Below are 23,398 nucleotides of genomic sequence, written 5' to 3' on the forward strand. Positions count from 1 at the left end.
ATGATTTGTAATGGATCTATTATTTAAGCTGCCTTTGGAAATAGTATATCTATAGATAATATTAAAAATACACTTTAAACGTGTGATTTTTTGACCTAAAAATGTGCACGTTCATAAGTTAAATGAAGAAATTTTGGATATACTTGATGGAGATTTCCACACCTATTTGAATGATGATTCCATCAATTCGGCAGATGATGCCAAAAAGGAAAATTTTCCCATCAAATTTCTTAATAGTATTACCCCTTCAGAAATGCCATGACATAAATCCGTAGGTGCAATCATCATGCTACTGAGAAATCTTAATATTAAATGGGATCTTTGTAATGGTACTAGATTTATTATCAAAAGATTGTGACCTAACATAATTGAAGCTGAAGTATTAAAAGGATCTGCAGAAGGAGAGGTTGTTCTGATTCCAAGAATTGATTTGTCCCTGTATGACACTGACCTCCCATTTAAATCAATTCGAAGACAGTTTCCTGTGATGCCAGCATTTGTGATGACTATTAATAAGGACAAACTCTAGACAGAGTAGGAATATTCCTACCTGAACCCATTTTAAGACATGGTCAGTTATATGCTTTCTCTTGAGTTTGAAGAGCATGTGGTGTTAAAGTTGTAAATACTTCATCACAAGGAAAATTTGTCAAGCACTCTAAAAGTGTTTTTACTCTTAATGTGGTATACAGGGAGATATTAAAATAAGTTTAATCAATTTATCAGTCATTGTTTTTATCAATGTTATTATATAATGTTTTTGTTGTTTTTATACCATGTTTTAGTTGTTTTTATATTCTGTCTTTATTGTTATGTCATGTTACTGTTTGTTAATCAATTTACATATTATCATATACATTTTACCAATTTTCTTTCATCTCTGACACTTCTATTATAGAGAAAGGGCGAATAGCAATATTAAAATGTTTTTTCTAATTAATTTCCTTTCAATGTGCACAAATCTGTGCACTGGGCTACTAGTTGAGCTGATAACTTAGAAGGTAATTTATCTCTCCTGTAAAGTTTCTGTGGCATTTAGATGCAGAGTAAATAACAAAGTGTTATTTAAAAAAAACAAAACAACTCATCTATATCAGGGGAGCTTTATTTTATTTATGGTCCTCTTCAGCATAAAGTTACGTTATCTCCTAAAACAGTGGTTGCCAGCCTTTCAGACCTCATGGACCACCAGTGGTCTGGTTGGTAACCACTGTCCTAAAATATATGTTAACCCGAATTTACATATTTCTGCCTTAGAGCTATTTTCCCCTTGCCACCAAGCTACCCTGAGAACAGATCTTGATGGAAGATAGGAATTGGGTCCTTATTAAAATACCAGATTTACAAACTTTCTGCCCTCAACTGTTACATTGCTAAAGTTGCAACCACTAATTAATTCAACTGTCTACTGCTAGTCTTTTAATGAAAGTTTGTGATCATATTTCATACCTGGCTATAGTTAGTGTTTATTATTCAGTGGTGTTTTCAGTGTTTGAAAATGACACTTTTGACAATGCAGTCTTACCATTTTATTTTAATTTTCTATGTATTTTTTGCTTCCTTTACAGTACTCTGTGCAAAAAACTTGGTGAAAAAGGATTTTTTCCGTAAGTAAAATTAACTTTAAATATTGTATGTTTTGTGTGAATTTTTTGGATAGCATTTTCAGAATTGTCTTGTCTGATTTTATGAATTTTTCTATTCAGAAACATACTCAGCATTGTTGTTGTTTGGTTCAGAGCCTTTTGGCATCACTTTTTCTGTGTGTGTTTTTAAAAAAAATGTATTTTTTATTGATTTTAAGAGAGGAAGGGAGAGGGAGAGAGATAGAAACATCAATGATGACAGTCATTGATTGGCTGCCTCCTGCACGCCCTCCACTGGGGATCTGGCCTGCCACCTAGGCATGTGCCCTGGATTGGAATCGAACCCGGGGCCTTTCATTTTGCAGGCTGACGCTCTATCCACTGAGCCAAACCGACTAGAGCAGTTTTCCTCCTTTTAGAGGATTTTGATCTTTTTAGTTTTAATCCTTTTCCCTTTAGTCATCCCTCCGATATATTTGTGTGAAATGTGTGTGTGTGTGTGTGTGTGTGTGTGTGTGTGTGTGTGAGTGTGCACGCTGCTGTGTATATGCAGATGAGTATAATGTATATTAAAGATGTTTATGCTACTAGATTTCTAGAAAAAGTTGGAGATTATTTGTTTTGTAAACACTTTCCCCCTAACATTTTATAGCAAATTTTACCCATGCATTCAGGATTCCTTGGAAAGTAGCAAAGTCATTCAGTTTGCTTGGAGTTTCCAGGCTGTAGGAAAGAAATCTCTGCCACATTTGATCATAGATGCTCTTGTCTCAGACTCCAAAGTGGACATTTGGTTCCTGCATTTGCAGTCTCTTTGCTGATCTATTGTGAAATTTTCTTGTGGCTTTATTTAGGATTAAGTTTTGTGAAGAAGGATAAATTAAGGGTAGCTTTAATTTATTGAGTATAACAGGATAAAATTTTTATTAAAAACTCTAAGCCAACAAAATTTTATATGTAAAGTATTTGAAGTTAGAAATCAATAATTATTAGATTTTAAAATTTATGTTCTAGCCCTAGCTGGTTTGGCTCAGTGGGTTGAGCTTGTGGACTGAAGGATCCCAGGTTTGATTCTGCGTTGCAGGCTTGATCCCTAATAGAGGGCATGCAGGAGGCAGCCAATCAATGATTCTCTCTCATCATTGATGTTTCTCTCTCTCCCACTCCCTTCCTCTCTGAAATTAATAAAAATATATTTTAAAAAATTCATGCCCTAGCAGCCAGCAAAATCTAGCTGTAAGTGCTAACTTAATATGACATTATATAATTCTTGAGGGTTTGGTTAAAAGAAATAACAATCTCTTGATATATTTTTATTTTTTATTTTTTATTTTTAAAATATATTCTATTGATTTTTCACAGAGAGGAAGAGAGAGGAATAGAGAGCTAGAAACATTGATGAGAGAGAAACATTGACCAGCTGCCTCCTGCACATCTCCTATCGGGGATGTGCCACAACCAAGTTACATGCCCTTGACCGGAATCGAACCTGGGACCTTTGAGTCCGCAGGCGGATGCTCTATCCACTGAGCCAAACCGGTTTCAGCTCTTGATATATTTTTAAATCGTACTTAATTTATTCCACTTGAAACTTTACTATTTCCAGTCTTCCTAATGTAGAATCTGAATTAAAGCTTATAAAATAACTTATTATAAAACTCTAATTAAAAATTGGTGTGGTATCTGTGCTATAAGACATAGTTAAGAAGAAAGATATAAGCAGTTGATGTACCATGTACCCTGTGCCCCAATTTTGTACTCAGTGGTCTTTCTCTGGGCTGCCACTAATTACTGTTATGTTCACAAGCTAGTGCTTGACTACTCACTACCATCAACCTTGTCTCTAATAACCTAGTAACCAGTGTGTATTCTTTTTATTTTTATTTTATTTTATATATATATTGATTTCAGAGAGGAAGGGAGAGGGAGAGAAATGATAGAAACATCAGGGATGAGAGAGAATCATTGATTGGTTGCCTTCTGCATGCCTCCTATTGGGGATTAAGCCCATAACCCGTGCATGTGCCCACACTGGGAATTGAACCATGACCTTCTGCTTCATAGGTGGAGGCTCAACCACCGAGCCATGCCAGCTGGGCCAGTGTGTACTCTTTTTACCCTTCTTAAGATTGGTCTGAGATAGGATTTATCCTAGTGGGACTGCAGTATGGCAAGTAGGATCAGATAGGTTGGTGACCAGGAGAAAAGGACGAGAAAGTGAGGACTGCACAAGTTCAGCTGCATACTTCCCAAGACATCTGCTCTGGTTTTAAAGATAAAATCTTCAGTTTTGTCTTCCAGCCTTCCTCCCCAAATTGTTTTCCTTCCTTCACAGCCCCAAGATAGTTTCTCCAATGAAATATCCAGATAGCCATGTCTCAGCTTTCCTAGGAAATCTAAAGGGATCTTACTTTAATTCTTTGTAAACCTCTAAGAGGCGATTATCACTCAAATGATCTTTATCTGTCCTTAATTTGTATGTAAAAAAAAACAACACAAAAAAGGAAACTTTCTCCCTTTTATTGGCATAAGCAGTAAAAAAATGATGAAGATTCTTAAGAATAGTGAGCTTGTTTTTAGGGATAAAAAATTTAGGGGAAACTGTGTGACTATCTTTAAAACCCGGAGTAGAAGAAACACTTGATGGCCCTGGAAAGGGAAACAGGAAAGCCAGTCCTGAGGCCTCAGAAGGGAATCAGCCAGGATGGACCACCCCAGGTTCACACTGTGATGACGGTCCTCCCGCTCTGGTAGATTTACCTTTGTTTCCCTCTGTTTATAAGTTGTAGGTTGTTCACATTAGTTTCAGAGAAAGAATTAAATAATAATTCTTAAATCTCTTAAGTTTGAGTGAAACCAGAATGTAATTATCATTGTTAGTGAAATATAGCTAAGTTTTTGTTGTAATTCAGTTTAAATCGTGTTGTATGAGAAAAGTAAAAAAATTAAAAAAAAAATATTTTATTGATTTTTTACAGAGAGGAAGAGAGAGGGATAGAAAGTTAGAAACATCAATGAGAGAGAATCATCGACTAGCTGCCTCTTGCACACCCCCTACTGGGGATGTGCCCACAATCAAGGTACATGCCCTTGACTGGAATCGAACCTGGGACCTTTCAGTCCGCAGGCTGACACTCTATCCACTGAGCCAAACTGGTTTCGGCGAGAAAAGTAAATTTTAATATGAGGCAGGACCATATATATAATTATTATTATTAACTATAGGAAAAAATGTACTGCCATGTGTGGTCTTTTGTAGAATAATTTGAGATAATACTATTTAATTCAGGGTATCTACCCTTGTTGAGAAAAGTTTTGCTCAGTCATTTTTTTAGAACTGTTTACCAGATTATTGGCTTTTAAAAATAGGTACTTCTCCTTCTTCCAAAATTTTAACAGCAAAATGTTCAAACAAATAGGACCATATAAAGAATTTTACAGTGAAAACACCATTTGATTTTACCATTAACTTTATCCGTATACCCATTATGTTTATTTTAAAAGAATGCTATTAGCTTCAAATTATTTTTTCTTTTATTCAACATTTAAATATCTGTGTGTAATATACTCTGTTGAGATGTTGTATAGGGGCCATACTGAAGTCACTCAGAACCAAGATTGTTTAGCTGAATTCTTTTTTTCTTCCCTAATCAAAAACAAAGCTTCCCTAGTAAGTAACTCAGTTTTAAGTTCAAATTTTTTCCCTAGTAAGTAACTCAGTTTTAAGTTGAAGTTTTTATTTTATTATTTTCAGCTCATTAAGTAAATTTGTGTAGTAAAAAAGTTCTTGAGCTTTAGCTATTTTATATGACTCCGGAGTGATGGGGAAAATTGAGACATCTAAAAAAATACAGAAAATACTTTAGCCACTTTATATTTACTACTCTTAGAGGCCTCTCTAATTTCAGCAAACTTGATAGCTCTTTGACCACATTAGATTAACTTGGCTCTCTGGTGAAAATTTTGTAGAATAATATAATTAGGTATTTTTTGGTTAGGATATAGAGCTTGTATTTTGTGTTCTTTAATAGAAGAGAGACATAGGAAGGTGAGATTCAAGCATTCATACTTTTAAAAATAACTATTTTTGTTGACACCATTACAGATGTCCTGATTTCTGTCTGATTTTGAATCTTGGCATATTAGTATCATGACTTTAAAAAGAAGCTAGCAAAGTTTGTCTAGGTGCAAAGTTTCTCCAATTATTAACACTTAATCAAATTTTGTTATTTTTCAGCTGTCCATAGGAAATCTATACCATATACCAATATGTCTCACATCTAAACGGTCATTTTTGTCTTTTTAATATCTTATTTAGTTCTATTTTCTCCTAACTTTTTTTGGCCAAAAGGGCCACTGTTTGAAGTGTTGTCTGGGCTGAAAAGTGTAGTGTCATTTTTGACGTTAGTTTCTTAGGAATTATATTAGATCTTTGAGAGTAGCTTTCTTCACTGTCATTTCCTTTTCCTTTCCATGTGACTTCACTGCTTCAGGGTCTATTCGTCTTAGTGTTCTTTATGCTGCTTAGCCCATCTGAATACCACTAATAGAAATTATGAAAATATATTCACCGCCAGTCAGGAACCTAAAATAGCTCTCTGCTATCTACCTCAGTCACTTTCAGCCTGGATTTTCTGACTTTTCAGTCTCTCGTGGGTCAATCTTATTTCTCCAACCATATTTACTTTTACACCTTAGCACAAACCCTGTGGTTAGACTACTCTGAGCCCTTCAGATATTATTATACTCTCCTTGGTGCTCTTCCTACTTATTCTTTAAAGCCCAAATGAGTCCCCTCCCCTCAAAAGAAAAGAAAAAGCTTTTCTTTACTGTTCAAACTCAAACTGTTGCTTTTGTACAGACTGGTGAATCACATAGTAAGAGAGAGGTATAGTACAGCATAGTAGTTAAAAGCATGAAATCAGGAACCAGATTGTGTGTGTTTGGTTTTAGAATCTAAACTTTAGACCCTGGCTTTGCCACTTACTACTGTAACCTTGGACTAGTTAATTACCCTTTATGCCTCAGGTTCTTTATAGATAAAATGAGATAATGGTATTATTTACTCTATAAGGTTATTGTGAGGATTAAGAGATTTAATACATATGTAAAACATTCATAGCATTACAGATCAGTTCAATCATTTATTTTCAGGGCTCTGTGTGTATGTGTGTGTGTGTGTGTGTGTGGCATTCTTATTTCCCCAATTAGCTATTAATCTCTTTTAAGGCAGGGTATTAAATTTTTTGTTTCAATTTCTCAACACTCATGGAAGTTACTCAGTAAAACTTTTTGGCTCATTTAATTTCTCTGTGGCCCATGTTCCTGTGTGAAAACCTTTAGTAAACTCTTTCTTTAAATAAGCTACCCAGGGAGACCTTGGAAAAGCTCTGAGAACCAGGAGTGTTATAAGCATTCTCCTTCCTGGGGTCAGAGATAAAGATGTATAAAAACTTCCACATTTGAGGTAACCTCTAGGTAGTTTAAAGCTGAGAATGTTTTGAGATAGGAATAAGAAAAAAATGTAGCCGAAACCAGTTTGGCTTGTGGTAGAGCGTTGGTCTGCGGACTGAAAGGTCCCAGGTTCGATTCTGGTCAAGGGCATGTACATTGGTTGCAGGCACACCCTCGGAGGTGTGCAAAAGGCAGCTGGTTGATGTTTCTCTCTCTTTGACGTTTCTAGCTCTCTATCTCTCTCCCTTACTCTCTGTAAAAAATCAATAAAATATATATTTTTTTAAATTAAGAAAAAAATGTAGGTTTTGGTATTTAATGTAGAATTAACTTTAATCTTAGTTTTTAAATGGATCACTTTTTTAGGTAAACATTAAACTTTTATAAAGAATGAAGTAATCTTTGTATTAAATAATAATCTTTATGTCAAATATTTTTTAATAAAAAAAAAAATCATCTCCTTTTTCACAGGACTTCCAGACCCATTTGCTAAGGTGGTGGTTGATGGATCTGGGCAATGCCATTCTACAGATACTGTGAAGAATACACTCGATCCAAAGTGGAATCAACATTATGACCTGTAGGTTTAAATGATTAATCTGAAATGAAACATAGAAATCAGTATTACTTGATAGTCTTGAAAAAGATCTATAAACACTAAAAAAGATCTGGGTTTGATCTATGGTATAATTTGTTCTTCACAGAGGAATATAAAACCTACTGAGAAGGTACTTTGGTTAATTTATAGCTGGTTTTGGAAAATGAAGTAACCTTCATGATGACTCTATGAAGAACAAAATGTATACACAGTTCCCTCCCTCCACTTCTATCAATTAAATGAAGGTATTAATTCACTTTAGGCCAATTATAAATATAAAACCAGATCATAATTGGGGTTCACTATAGGCATTCTTTTTGCTTCTATATGGATGGTTTATTTCTGTTAAATTTTATTTTAATCATAATAATACTAGAGATTTAGTGCACAAATTCGTACCAGTGGGGTCCCTTGGCCTATGGGATTGGGCTGAAACAGGTTCCCTGACATCCCCTGAGGGGTCCTAAATTGTGAGAGGGTGCAGGCCAAGCCCAGGGACCCCACCGGTGCATGATTGGGGCTGGAGAGGGACCTCAGGAGGGTTTGGGGTGTGTCTGGTCTGTCTTGCTCAGTCCCAATCAGCCAGACCCAAGCAGCAAGCTCACCTACCTGTCAGAGCATCTTCCCCCGGTGATCAGTGCACATCATAGCAACTGGTCTACTGGTCAGCTGTCTGCCCCCTGGTGGTCAGTGCACATCATGGTGAGCAGTTGAGTGGCCTTAGCATATCATATTTTGATTGGTTGCATGGACAACTGGACACTTAGCATATTAGGCTTTTATTATATAGGATGGGATATATACTTTTTCAAAAAGGCAAATGATACCACTGTGAGACTTTTAATGGGAAAATGCAATTCTCTGCTCCCTTCTTATTTCTGCTCTCACATTTTTAACTTCCAAATAGAAGCCAAAGTTCATACCCTGGCTGACAAGGCCCTTTATGACTTGTCTTCTCTATCGATTAGAGCAGACAGCATCAAATTTTCATTGGCTTAATAACACTAGAAGTGTACTAGTATTTGGTGTATAAAGTCCATTTGGCAGGGAGGTGAGACTGCCAAACAGCCATTCAGGAATACAGACTGACAGAAGCTTCCCTGTTTGCAGTGTGTGGCCTCAGGGTCTCTATGTGTCTTGACATCTAGCCTCCCAACAGGCAACTTCAGCCATGGTGGGCTGTTCTCAGACCTGAGGGAATCAGTATTTTAGCATACTTATAAATCAGCTTCCCAGTTGGGAAACTGATTTAATGTGATTTAAAAAAAAATGTTTAGCTATTTAATACATGATCTGGTTCTAGAACTTCAACATGTCATGTGTTAGGTATTTGCCATGTTAGGTCTGTTAGGTCTATTTGAAAATCGGTACATTCATACTTAGTGATACTTTAGTTAAGATATTTTATTTCAAGCAACAGGCATGAAATTCAAATTGGCCTAATTAAAAAAAAGAATGTAGAATGCTTTTAATTAAGCACTCTCTTTAATTAAGAGAGTGCTTAATTAAGAGAGTGCTTAATTAAAAGTTAGGGAATGGGATGGGCATGCTTTAAACACAGCTGGATCCAGGAACACACATGTGGCTTTCATGTTCCTCATGTAAAAGTTTTAGTTCTCACTTACTGGTTTAGCCTTTTTAATGTATTGGTGAATTTTTCTGAATTTGCTGCTGTATTAAATGACATTAAGATCAAGGTTGCTGGACCAAAAATTTGACCGCTTAGAGACATTGAAATATAGTTAGGGTCCTTCTGATAGCATTATGTTATCTTATTATATTTTTGCATGGGATGACACCATGTGAACAATTGGCTGTGGTAGAGCTTTTACATGCTTACAGGTATATGCACAGACAAGTGTAGTAACGCTTTTCCCTGCTCTGCTTGTCTGCAGGCAGTGAAGTGAAATCTGCAAGAGTCCTGCTCGCTCAAGGCCTGCATACAGGAAAGAAGCAGGGAAAAAGCGTTACAGTCAGCTTTTGTTCTACAGCATTTAAAAACATAACAGGTATGTCAGATTTTTGGTCTGTCAGCCTTGACACTGCCCCTTGAAAATGAACGGAGTACTGATGAGGTAGCAAGTCATATCATTGAGATATATTTAAAATGTGACTATAAAGATCTTTTTACAAGATTTTGTTCTTGGAATAACCATACATTCTCATGGTGTTATTTAACACCAGCTACTAAAATAGTTTTTTTCACTAATAAAAATTATAACTCAGCCTGAGAGTGGCAGATGTGATAAAGATACATTAAAAATTCTTTTTACCCCTGGCCAATGTGGCTTAGTTGGTTGGAACATCATTCCATGCACCAAAAGTTTGTGGGTTTGATCCCCAGTTGGGGCACATATGGAAAGCAACACATCAATGTTTCTCTCTCTTTCTCTCTCTCTCTTCTCCTTCCTCTCTCTAAAAAGCAATTAAAAACCAATTTTTTTTAGATTTTACTCTTAAGATTACAAAAAATTTTTTAAATACAATACTATGGATTGATTGAACTCAAAACATGTTATACATTACTTAGCCATTTGTGACTCTAGGCTACAAAAGCAAAATGAAAATTTTATACTGCTTATTTAAAATTGTCAAGTTACTCATGTAGTCATTTTGTGTTTTTAGGTATATTGGAAAGTCTGATTCAGTTACGATCAGTGTATGGAATCACAAGAAGATCCATAAAAAACAAGGTGCTGGATTTCTTGGTTGTGTTCGTCTTCTTTCCAATGCCATCAACCGCCTCAAAGACACTGGTTGTGAGTAGATAAAATGTACATATATACATACACATATATACATGTTTTGGGGAAGAGTTTAAGAACTTCTGTGTATGTTTGAAACAGTTGTAATAATTCCTGGTCTAAATTTATTTCATATTATTTAAAAGAAGCAACAAAATATTTTAGATATGTGAATCCTGAATCAGAGCTGGTGCTAGGTTTCCAGTGAATATGTAAAGGTTCAGAAATGATTGCTCTCCAGAGAGTAATAAGAAAGATGTCGGAGGGGGGAAGGGGGGTTAGGATGGGAATGGGATGGGGGAATAAAGACTAATATGTGAGACCATAATCAATAAAAAAATAAAATAAAATAAATAATAAAAAAAGAAAGATGTCAGAATATATGTGCCTTTTTTATTTCTTAGCACCCTTCTTTGGCTTTGGTGGATTTGTGAAATAAAGTGAGTTTTATTTAGACAATTGGAGTGTTTAAGGTGGCAGTTAAAGGGGAATTACTAGTGAATAAAAATGATCTATAAAGCTGAAAAAAATTAAAGTTATAGAAAGGTAGACATTATAGATGGGACATGAGAGAATGGGTTGCCCCTACCTGAGTTAGCAGAACTGACACAAACCCTTATCTTACAGTTTATACTTGGCTGCTTGTTAATACTTGCTTTGTGTGTGGTGGTAGTGGTGATGGGGTGGGGGGTGTTTGCAGTGGTTAGAGAGAAAAACAATGACACTAACATTTATTGAATGTTACTCGGGGATAAATTGCTTAAGAACAACAGCTATTTAAGTGTGGAGCCAAGACACAGACTGAAGTGGTCTGAAACCTTTCAAGAGAAAGTAATTGCATATTGGCAGTATCACACCAGTGTCTCAAGGTTTTTGAAATCTAAATTTATCAAAACGTTTGTTGAGACATTTACATCAATTACATATGTAGTCAGAAAATTTAAAACATGTTTTATCATTAAAACATAATTAATTCTTTAAATCAAGCATGTCAAATTCAGCCCGCAGGCCATGAGTTTGACATGCTTGCTTTAAGTGATAGGCCGATTTCCAGTGGATTGTGGAAAATTACTGTCACTTAATAGATGTTAGAATCTCTGCAACCAGTCTATTTTTTTTTAATTGCTTTTTGTTGTTGCTGATTTGAAATAGATCAGAGGTTGGATCTCTGCAAACTTGGGCCAAATGACAATGATACAGTTAGAGGACAGATAGTAGGTAAGTGTGGGACTCAAAATTACATGAATTTTTGCCTTCATTTAAGCTGACCTAAACTCTAAATCCTTTTAAATAGAAGTGCAGCCCTGGCCGGTGTGGTTCAATTCGTTGGAGCATCATCCCATGCACAGGAAGGTCATGGGTTCGATGTCCAGTTAGGGAACCTGGATACATTTCTATAGCATTTTAAAATTTTGTTTGGTAGTCTGTGGTAAGACGAGTAACTAATTTAACCAGTTTTTATTGTCGGACATTTAGGTTATTTCTGATGTTTTAATACTATGAGTAGTTGCTGTGATAAACATAGGGTTTCTATGACTCATTTTATATATTGCTAGAATTAGGCTACTTAAAATCAGAATATCATCTAAAAATTTCTGAGGTCTTTTGTAAGACAGTATTCTGGAGATATACATTGAAGCTCATGAAATCGTATAGCTTTGATCTTTAATATTATTCTGAACAAAGCTAATGAGAAAATACCTTGTTTCTGCTGGGATTTTATTGTGGTAAGCATTTCACTTAGCTTTTCTGATATAGTTTTCTAGTATAATTCTAACACTAACGTCTTATTTGCATTCACTGAGAAAGTGTGTTAGGGTATTGTCTCCTGTAAATGGAACAATGCATTGAACTGTCTGATTTTTCAAAATTTTTATAGACTCAGAAAGTTTCAGAATTTTGAGAGCCTTCCTAGAATGAAAGGTGTTTAAGATGTCATACTTTATGTAGTGCTCTTTTAAGAAGTTGGGCTATAGTTAAGTTTTCCTGTATCTCTTCTTGATTTGAGAGAGTTGCTAAAAATACAATCTATAATAATAAAAACTTAATATGCTAATTAGACCAGATGTTCTTCCCAATGAAGCTGGGCTGCAAGGGAAGCGTGGGGCCGGGGTGCCTGCAAGGGAAGCGTGGGGCCGGGGTGCCAGAGGGAAGCTGGTGCCAGCAGCTGGGTGAAGGAAGGCCTACCCTTGAATGAATTTCGTGCATTGGGCCTCTAGTTAAAGAATAAGAGCAGCAAGGATTTCAGGCATATCATTTAGCCAAATTTCCTCATTATTCAGATTGGGATTATTTTACCCTCAAAAACTTAAAAGTATTTTGTTCAAGGCCACAGAGCTAAACTAGTCGGTGTAGCCTGGTTTAGAGTTTACATCTCTTGCTGCCAAGTTTATAATGATAGTTTTATTTAAAAAAAAAATATATATACATATATTTTATTGACTTTTTTACAGAGAGGAAGGGAGAGGGATAGAGAGTTAGAAACATCGATGAGAGAGAAACATTGACCAGCTGCCTCCTGCACACCCCCTACTGGGGATGTGCCCATAACCAAGGTACATGCCCTTGACCGGAATTGCACCTGGGACCCTTCAGTCCTCAGGCCGATGCTCTATCCACTGAGCCAAACCGGTTTTGGCATATAGTGATAGTTTTATATTACACTGGATGATGATTACTGTTTTAACTCATGGAATTCAGTTATTGTCCAATGTCAGAATCTAGTGTATTTTTTTTTAAATGAGTCAAGAATTAAACTGAAATTAATGTGATCTTTTCAAATTCTTCTGTACATGAATGTACCGTTTGTGTGTGCTGCCTTTTCTTAAATGAAGTAGTAGCTTTGCATTGCCCATTATAGTGGAAAAAGTAATTAGACTCTTCTCCATGAATATGATAAAGTGTAGCAAACCTTAAAACTCTAATATCATCACTCTTAAAGGAAAAAATCTCATGGAAAAATAAATTACTAAAGAGTTCATTGTAAAGTATTAAAAATTAAGCTAAATGTCTTATGAAATTGTAACAATTCTTTCTTATCTATGACTCTTAGTAATGCTTCTGTTGTTTAATAGTAAGTCTTCAGTCAAGAGACCGGATAGGCACAGGAGGACAAGTTGTGGACTGCAGTCGCTTGTTTGATAACGATTTACCAGATGGGTAAGCTAAAATCATTAGAGAAATATGTGGATAACATCCTTAAAACAATGAGAAAGAAGTTGGAGTTTATTGTATATGTAACTTTAAAAATTTGCTGATCAATTCCAAAATCTAGGTTTTCCTTGTATTTGGAAAATTAGTAAGGGATCTTGTCATAAATTTATAAAATAAACCACAAATTAGATGCTAAATTTGTTTTTGAAGAGTTTTGATTAGGAAAAAATTTTTTGACAAATAGAACTCTTTTGTAAATATTATATATTCAAAAGAAAACGTTTTTTGTTTTATTAAATTATTCAAGCCTGGCTGGTGTGGGTCAGTGGTTGAGCATCAAACTATGAACCAGGAGGTCACGGTTTAATTTCTAGTCAGGGCACATGCCTGGGTTGCAGGCTTGATCCCAGTGTGGGGCATGTAGGAAGGAACTGATCAGTGATTCTCTCATCACTGATGTTCTATCTCTCTTTCCCTTTTCCTTCCTCTGTGAAATCAATAAAAATATATGTTAAAAAATTACTCAAAACTGGCTATATACTAGTAAGTACTGAATCTGAAACATTGCTCTGTTTAGAGGTATAGAATTGAGAATCTATATAATAATAATTATAATAACATAGTAACATTTATTGAGTATACATATGTCAAATACTGTTATAAGCACAGTATAATGCATTTATATATTTTAATTCTCATAGCATATGGTTCTGGAATTAGATGATCTGGTATCCTTACTCTTATGCTTACTAGCTGTATGAATATAATAAATTTATTATGTAAGTTTTGGTTTATACTTATTTATAAAAGAGGATGATGATCATAGTGCCTGTGCCATAAATTGTTGTGAGGACTAAATGAAATTATTCCAGTAATCACTTAGCACAATGTCTTGCATATAGTAAGTGCTTAATAAATAATTAGCTATTGCCCTAGACTGTTTGGCTCAGTGGATAGAGCGTCAGCCTGCGGACTGAAGGATCCCAGGTTCGATTCCAGCCAGGGCATATGCCCAAGTTGCGGGCTCGATCCCCAGTAGGGGGTGTGCAGGAGGCAGCTGATCAATGATTCCCTGTCATCACTGATGTTTCTGTCTCTCTCTCCCTCTCCCTTCCTCTCTCTGAAATCAATATGTAATTTTAAAAATAATTTACTATTATTACTGCTGCTACTATCCTTGAAACCCTCATTCATTTCACAGATTAAAAAACTGAAACTCAAAAAATTATGTAACTTGCCAAAGGCCACATGGTAGATGGCAAGAGCTGGAACATTAATCTAAACTTATTCCAAAGCTCATGCTTATTTATCATTCTTCTCTATCTTTGATACTAGTTCTGACACTTTTTTGATTTTATTTTTAACTTTCAAAGTATTTTTAATTAACTTCAATGAGGTGTAGCTTATATTCTATAGATTATATCCATATAAAGTGTATGTATAAGCAGCTGAGTTGTGACTTAAATTATTTTTGACATGACATTTTACATTCAAGCTGTGGCATTTGCTCATTTTATTTAAACTGATAAAAAGCACTTAAATTTGTCCAATTCATAGATCTTTTTAGCTTCTTGATAGATCTGTTAACTTTTATGGATGTGAGGTATATTATGGTAGTTTTTATGGGGAAGTTGAAGGTGAAATAACTAATCAACAATGTAAAGCTTAATCATTCTAAACTTGCTTTATACTATAAAAGGCCAGCACGGGTGGGCGGAGTGTGAGTGTGGCGAGTGGGGGGGGCCATGCAATTTCACATGCTGTGTTTCTAGTACTATATAATTGTAATCACAGGGAAGAGATCATGTTAACATCTCCTTTTCTTTTCTTTTTAAAAATATATTTTTATTCATTTCAGAGAGGAAGGGAGAGAGAGAGAGAGGGAAAAACATTCATGATGAGAGGGAATCATTGATTGGCTGCCTCCTACACACCCCACACTGGGGATTGAGCCTGCAATTGGGACATGTGTGCCCTGAGCAGGAATCGAACCATGATCTTCTGGTTCATGGGTTGATGCTCAACCACTGAGCCATGTTGGTCAGGCCTTATTTTCTATTTTTTAAGACCTTCCAATGGTCTGCCAGTGTTTTAGTGGAAATATTAACATTACCACATCTCTATAGTCATTAGACTAATTTTTGTTATGTAAATTAATAAGATATTGAGGAAAAGGTGACAGTCTTGCTTTTTAAAAAATTAGTTTGAGTAGGCTAAATGCTTTAAAAAGCTTTTATGTATTTTCTTAGTTAAATTAAATATTTAAAAAATTATGTGGATTTTAGTATGGTCTGCACTGCCCTCCCTCCTAAATTCTTGACAATTAGTGTAATTTAATTGAACCTTTTTGACATTATTGAAAAATTCTCAGTTTGGCTGATGGAAAATATTAATTACACCTCAATATAAATATTTTAGAAGCTTCAGAATTCCAGAAAATATATTGTATCGATACATTTTAAAAATAAGTTGAAAAAATTTCTATAGTTTGTGGCTTGATCTTTCAATTTGTCATTCTTGATTCATACTCACAAATCTTTTCCTGGCTTGGTTAATGCACTGAAAAGATTTTGTATCCAGCTTCCTACTAATACCTTATCTTTCAATATTTTTATTTAAGCTGGGAAGAAAGGAGAACTGCCTCTGGAAGAATCCAGTATCTAAACCACATAACAAGAACTACGCAATGGGAACGCCCAACACGGTAAGAACATACAAATATCTTCCCATAGTTTATGTTGTTCACCCTCCTGAAGGCGTTCCTTTCTGTTTAGCTATATCAGCTTTACCAGATTTCCTATCTTGGTTTATACTTCTCTAGATCAGTAGATCTTATAGCAAGTGCCATTATTATTTTTAAAAGTAATTTTCAATAAGGATTGTTTAGCAGGTTATCCTGTTATTGTAGCTGCAGGGCCTGCGATGATACTCAATAAATATTTATTAAATAAGGTAAATGAATAATTCGAGAAGTCATCTTATTTCTGGGACTCTTAAAATTTGTTGAGCCTATTGAATTGCTGTAACAAAATATGTATACAGGATCTACATTTGTTCAGTCATGTAGGGGGATGAATGTATTGTATTGCACCCAGTAAGGTCTGTAATCACGATAAGAACCAGATGCTCTGAGGTTATATGGAGGGGCACCTGGCTTAGAATGGGGGGAAGGGGGTGGTGGAACTTGCGGAGGAAAACTCTGAAGGGGCAAAATCTCTGAACTAAATCCTGAAAAAATGTGAGGGGTTAGCCAGGTAAGGGGAAGGTAGGAGTGCTCACAGCTGTCGTGCAGTGCACCAATGGTCATATGCCAGGCACTGTGCTCAAAACACGTCGGAAAGACCTTCATGGAGCTTAATGTGTGAAGACATAGGGATGCAAGATATTTTTTTTTTAAACTCCAAGGGAGTACTTTATACATTACTGAAAATAGGATAAGTGGCTGAATATTTTTTCATTTTTTTTAAAAGAACAAAGTTCAATAACAAAAAAAAGTAAGAACAAAGTTTATTGCCACCTGTACTCAGTGTTTGTTTTGTCCCCACTCCACCCTGAGCAGGCCTGGCTGGCACTAGACATAGAACATCAAATGCTTCTCATTAGCTATATGTACTTTTATTTGCTAGGGATTAATTGTTTAACTCACTGAGTCACAATTTTCCCTATTGTGATTCTTGGTTAAAAACTTAGCTCATGTTACTATTTTAAAAAATTCTTTAAAAAATATATATATTTTATTGATATTTTTACAGAGAGGAAGGGAGAGAGATAGAGAGCTAAAAACATTGAAGAGAGAGAAACATCGACCATCTGCCTCTTGCACACCCCCTACCGGGGATGTGCCCGCAACCAATGTATATGCCCTGGACCGGAATCGAACCCAGGACCTTTCAGTCCGCAGACCGACGCTCTACCACTGAGCCAAACCGGTTTCGGCTTAAAAAATTCTTGATAGCACAATGAGCAAATTAGCATTTTGTTTTTTGTGTCAGGTTATTGTCTTGGACTTTCAGAATCTAAGAGAAAATATTTTTCTGCTGATAGAATTTATTCCCATGCCCAGCCTTCACTCTGTTTATCAGGCTTGCCTTTCTGAAATAAAAGCCTATCTCAGTCTCTTAAAAAAAAAGATGCTTGAGAGTTGCATTAAATGACCAACGTTTTTATTGACGTGAGATAGCTTTTTTATTATATTTGAGTATAAACGAATGTGTACTTATGTTAGTATTTTAGTGAAATCCGTTTCCTTCTACTTCATTCAAACTGATAAAATTGACTTTAATTTCCACACGTATAAAGTTGATTGTGTTGTAAATGTTAGTTTAAAAATTAACTCTTGATTATCCTCTTATTTTGGATGACCTTCAATAGACTGGAAGCTCTTTGAAAAGACAGACTATTTTCTTTTATTCATTCAGTATTTATTGAGCTGCTCTTACATGTATGCCAGGCACTATTTTGGGTGAGGGGGTATTTGTAAAGGGGAACAAACTAGGCACTCTCGTCTCTCAGTAAGTGTTCTAGTGCTGGAAGACGGACAAAACAAGGAAGCAAATAAGAACAATATCAGAGATAATTGCTATGCTGATGAATTAGGATGATGCCCTATCAAATGTGATTACTTCAGATTTTAATGTCAGGAAGGACCTCTGCAAGGCCTCATTAAAGCTAAATGTGATTTGAATGATACACACACATACACACACACAACCCACATGCGCGAAAAAAAGAAAATAAAGGACCCTGGTCTAGGAGGAATAGGAAAAAAATCCACATTTTAGGTGGAAGGAGGAGCTTACTGTCCAGAACTAAAGGTAGCCCACCTGTGCAAGTTTAGGGAGCAGGGAGAATGTCAGTGTGGCAGAAGCAGAAGTCAGGTCTGAGAAGTGGGCTGTAGCTAAGTCAAGTCGTGCTTGGCGAGCTAGTACTTATATCTATAGATATATGTGGATTTCATATAAAATGTAATTAAAATAAATATTAAATGATTTAAAGACATAATTGACATTCTGCTAATCTCTCAAATTTCATTGGTGCTTAGAGGTTTCAGGCTTTTATTCAGAGTTTTTGAAATCATTATATTTGTATTAATCATTCCATTTTCCTATAAGTTATTGTTACGGCAAGTACATACATTGTTTAGAGAGTTCTACTTTTGATATTTGAATTTTGAGTTACTTTTTTTTCTTGTTACTTTTCAATAGACCGGCATCTGAATATTCGAGTCCTGGCAGACCTCTTAGCTGCTTTGTTGATGAGAACACTCCAATTAGTGGAACAAATGGTGCAACGTGTGGACAATCTTCAGATCCCAGACTGGCAGAGAGGAGAGTCAGGTCACAGCGACATAGAAATTACATGAGCAGGACACATTTACATACTCCTCCAGACCTACCAGAAGGCTATGGTATGACAACTAGCAGAGGAAAAATAAAGTGTGGTTTACTAATTTAAAAAATAAAGTGTGGTTTACTAAGAAATCTGGAAAATCTACTTTTTAAATAAGTTATTAATCTGGGTTTTGGAATTCTGCATGAAAATAAAAGTAAATGTAAAACCTCCCAACTTTGAAAAGTGTTTGAAATTGTGGAAGACTGCCTAACCAACAGTTTGACCTTGGGCTAATCATTTAATCTCAGCATTTTTGCTCTTTTATTTTTAAAAAAAGATATTTTTATTGGTTTCAGAGAGGAAGGGAAAGGGAGAGAGAGAAACAACCCGGGCATGTGCCCTTGACAGGAATCAAACCTGGTGCCCTTAGGCCAATTCTCTATCCACTGAGCCAAACCAGCCAGGGACTTTTTGCTCTTTTGTAATGAAATAAGATGAATGATACCTCTCTGTATCACAAAAGTATTGTGAACAGCATATGAAATAATTTACTTCCTTGTAAAATAGGCACTGTATAAAGGTAAGATGGTATTGTTATTGATAATGGAAATCTGCATTCAGACCTGAAATGTAATTTTCTAGATATACATTTTAGAAGTAATTCCAAAAGCATATTTCTGTTGGTATTTATATATTTGTATTGCCTATAATTTTGAATTATCTGCATAATTGGGTTATTGTTACAAATGATTTATTCATTTCTGTTTGTATAAAATTATAATCTTATATAATTTCCTGAATTGTAGAATTTCATGTGAAGGATGACATGAATCTTTTAGTTGAATATGAAACTTTCTAAATCACAACTTGTGAACACTCTTGCAGATAGTATGAACTCAACTGTCCTTTCTTGCTAAATGCTAACCAGTTACATCCTTGTGCTCTCAACAGTCTGCTCATAAACTGTCCTGGACTGCTCGTGCCACCTAGTGGCCAATATTGGGAATCACCTGATCTAACTTTTATTTTTAATGTAGGATATTTTTTAAACTTTTTTGCAGACACGATTTTTTTTTAACGTATTTTAACTCTTTACTTAAATTTTACCCTGTTTTTCATTGTGCTATGCTACACAGGTGAACTTACAGCACAGCTTGGGCTTGAGGAACAGGCAGGCATGGTTTATATCCTGGCTTGGCCACATATGAGTTGTATAATAGTGAGCACATTATTTAACCTTTCTGAACCCCAATTTTATCTTCTAAAAAAAGGGGAAAATGATAGTACCAACCATGTAGGCTTGTTACAAGAAATAAGTGGTAATTTCATTTGAAGTGCCTGATACAATGTCTAGCATAGAAAGCACTTAGTAAATTGTAGCTGCTATTATTAATGCTCAGACCTCAGAATAAAGTATTTTCTGCCATTTCTCTTTAATTGAAATTATAAGGCAAGCTGTTTGGAGTGGGAATGGTTATACTTTTATAATATTTGTATGGTATGGATTAAATTTTTAAAAAATCCAACCAAAACATAGGAGTAAAGTGGGTACCAAGGCTGAAATCTTTGCAGTTGTCATCTATAACCAATTTTAATTATTTTTATGTTTATAATTTTTAAAAGTTTAAACTTGAAATTCATTGACTTAATTATAAGTTTATAAACAAATTTATACTAATAAATAATTAGCAATGTGTTGTCATTTTGTATGTTGGAATTTTTCATTAGATTTTGTTTAAAAAAATGGATAAGTAAAGACCTAAACCACCAGTGAACGTTCCACAGACCCCCCCTCTCTGCCCTGGCTTCCTCACTCTCCAGTATGCACCCTGCTCTTTAGTCCTCATCTTTGCCTATTTTTAACTATAGAGCGTCTTGTCTCCCTTTTAAGTCCAAATTTGGTCTTGACAATATACCTCTCTAAGGAAAAAAACTAGACATAAGAAAAAATAAACATTACTGTCCTGCAAACCCTTTGAAACTTTCTGAAAGTTCCTCAAAATCTTCCCAAAGTTGGCTAGCTTTCTCTGAGCCTTCTCTTGTTCCCTCACGCTCCACATTCAAGACAAATAAAGGGTCATTTCTTCACGTTTGTCTTGTTGAATCATCGGTACTGTCACAATCCTGTTTCTATTTTGCACTGCACCATGGTTAGTATTTGAGCCATATTATAAGTATAGTTGGCTTTAAATAGCTAACCTATGACACCTCATCACTAATAAGATTGTTTTTAGGAGAAAATGTATTCTGAGTTCAGAACAAATGATTTGTGAAACAAAATTGTTGTAATGATACAGGTTGATCATTTGGATAACTTAATATAATATTCTCATGTCTATAGCTGTCTTTTATTTGAACATTCTGAATATATCTTTATTATTAGTGTTTCTTAATTTTACAGAACAGAGGACAACACAACAAGGTCAGGTGTATTTCTTACATACTCAAACTGGCGTGAGCACGTGGCATGATCCAAGAGTGCCTAGGTAAGAACACATTCTAAATGTTCCTCATATCGTGAATCTCCATTTTACTTAGGATTTCTTTGATTTTTAATCTTTAATGTCTTAAAATAGCTTATGTAAAAGTTGGATCTTCCTAATACTCATTTCAGTTTGAAGTCTGTAGAAAATCTTACCTATCTCTCTGCAATCCTACCCCAGTGTCCTAACCTCTAACCAGTCTCTCACCACTCTTCCCTTTTAAAAAGTCTGGGCAAAATGCCTGGCCAATGTGGCTTAGTAGTTGAGCTAATACCTGTGAACCAGGAGATCAGGATTTGATTCCCGGTCAGGGCACATGTCCTGTTGCAGGCTAGATCCCCAGTAGGGGATGTGCAGGAGGCAGCTGATCAATAATTCTCTCTCATCATTGATGCTTCTCTCTTTCCTCCTCCTTCCTCTCTAAAAATCAATTAAAAAATTAAAAAAAATATCTGGGCAAAAACACGAGTCTTTTGGGAGTTTGAAAACTGACCTGGAGGGAAAACATACAAAATCTTAAAAAAAAACAAAAACAAAAAAACCAAAAAAACCAAAACACCCATTTTTTAAACGGTAGTAAATTGATATTTTTATTTTTGGTTAGCTTTTTTTTTTTTTTTTTTAAACAAAGAGTTTATTTTAACCTTATGTGAGTATATCCAGTGTTCCTTAATAAAGCTTCATTTTAATATAGAAAATAAATAACCTAATTAAATTAAATTTTTATTAAATGCCAAAGCTTATACTCAGAGCTCTATTTGTCAAGATTCATGACAAAACCAGATGTGACTAGCTGATTTTGGATTGCTTTGATACCCTCTCTTTATTTATAAATAAAGCAAAGTAATAAAAATATTTTACTTTGTCATAGAGCTTAGTCTTTTGAGGTTGGTAACCAAAGAAATGTGCTATCACTAACTTTCGTATCAAGATTGCCATTTCTCTGTCTTGGTAATATAAGTTGTTAGTTTAAAAAAAAGTAGTGGGGAGGAAATTTTTGTTTTATGAATAAGCTCATTGAAAAAAAATCCATGGGCCTGACGTTTAGCAACAAGACTTTTATTATGTAAATTATAAAAAGTGGTATGCGTCCAACTGAAGGTCAGTGATGAGCTTTTCAATAAAATAATTTAAAATCATTAGAAGGAAATGTATAGAAGAAAGTGATTTTTAAAAACTAAATGTTTTACAGTAGTGAGAAAGTACATCTTGAGTTATCTGTTGAAAGAATAATATGTAAGTTGGCATCAGAAGATGAAATAGAGATGTCTTGGCAGCACTGTTGGTAATATGTTTTTACTCCTAAGGAAACGTGTCAGTTTTTCATTAATGTATATATGGTTTCAATAAAGGTTTAAGAATATTTCATGTTGAGTACTGAATAATGGCTTTATTAAATTATGCTCTGGATTATTTTTCTTTTCCTTAATCTCTATGCTCCAAATTGTTATCTTAACAATCTTCATATCATCATATCTATATACATAAAAGGCTAATATGCTAACTGTTCGTCCAGGTAATGATGTCACAGAGCAACACTTGGCTTCTTTTCCCTAGTGATGACTAGCCTCCTTGGAGTTTCTTCAGCTCAGGAACACAACTTGCTTTATAGCCAGGTGGAAACATTTTACACTGTAACCAAATGTCTGTGAAGCATTTCCCATGCCCATCCTCACCGAAGTCCTGGAGTAGGTAGATAGGAGACTCAGTGGAATCCTATTTTCTTTTCATTAGCCAGAAAACACGGAGATTTAGAAAGCTTAGAAACTTGACCTGACTGAAAAGAAGTAAGAAATGGTGGACCTTGAAAATGACTTCAGGTTTTCTCACTTTGCAGAATATAGTAAAAAAACTGCTACATTTAAATATTTTACCCTTTGTTCTCCCTGTGTGATCTACAGTAATAATCTGTTTTGTGTTTATATTTACTGCTGTGTTGCTGACAACTACCTGAAAGAGAAGTTAGGGTGCTTCAATGGGCTAGAAAAAGTTTAGCTAATCAGAAAGCAAGTCTAAGCAAGTTCTCTCTCTCTCTCTCTCTCTCTCTCT

The 23,398-nt window shown here is 35.2% G+C and overlaps 1 protein-coding gene across 4 annotated transcripts in view; it reads left to right on the forward strand.

The window, feature by feature from the left end:
• The window catches only part of SMURF2 (SMAD specific E3 ubiquitin protein ligase 2), an 83,361-nt gene that overhangs the window by 42,224 nt on the left and 17,739 nt on the right, over positions 1 to 23,398 (forward strand). For all 4 annotated transcript variants that reach the window (XM_036450896.2, XM_036450897.2, XM_036450899.2 and 1 more), the window contains exons 2-9: positions 1,569 to 1,607; positions 7,512 to 7,620; positions 10,264 to 10,397; positions 11,535 to 11,600; positions 13,457 to 13,541; positions 16,156 to 16,239; positions 18,740 to 18,942; positions 21,268 to 21,352. In XM_036450896.2, coding sequence (XP_036306789.1) covers positions 1,569 to 1,607; positions 7,512 to 7,620; positions 10,264 to 10,397; positions 11,535 to 11,600; positions 13,457 to 13,541; positions 16,156 to 16,239; positions 18,740 to 18,942; positions 21,268 to 21,352 — 805 coding nt within the window. The remainder of the gene's footprint in view (positions 1 to 1,568; positions 1,608 to 7,511; positions 7,621 to 10,263; positions 10,398 to 11,534; positions 11,601 to 13,456; positions 13,542 to 16,155; positions 16,240 to 18,739; positions 18,943 to 21,267; positions 21,353 to 23,398) is intronic.

This window comes from Pipistrellus kuhlii, unplaced genomic scaffold, assembly GCF_014108245.1.
Source record: "Pipistrellus kuhlii isolate mPipKuh1 unplaced genomic scaffold, mPipKuh1.p scaffold_m20_p_22, whole genome shotgun sequence".
In the NCBI taxonomy this organism is placed as follows: domain Eukaryota; kingdom Metazoa; phylum Chordata; class Mammalia; order Chiroptera; family Vespertilionidae; genus Pipistrellus; species Pipistrellus kuhlii.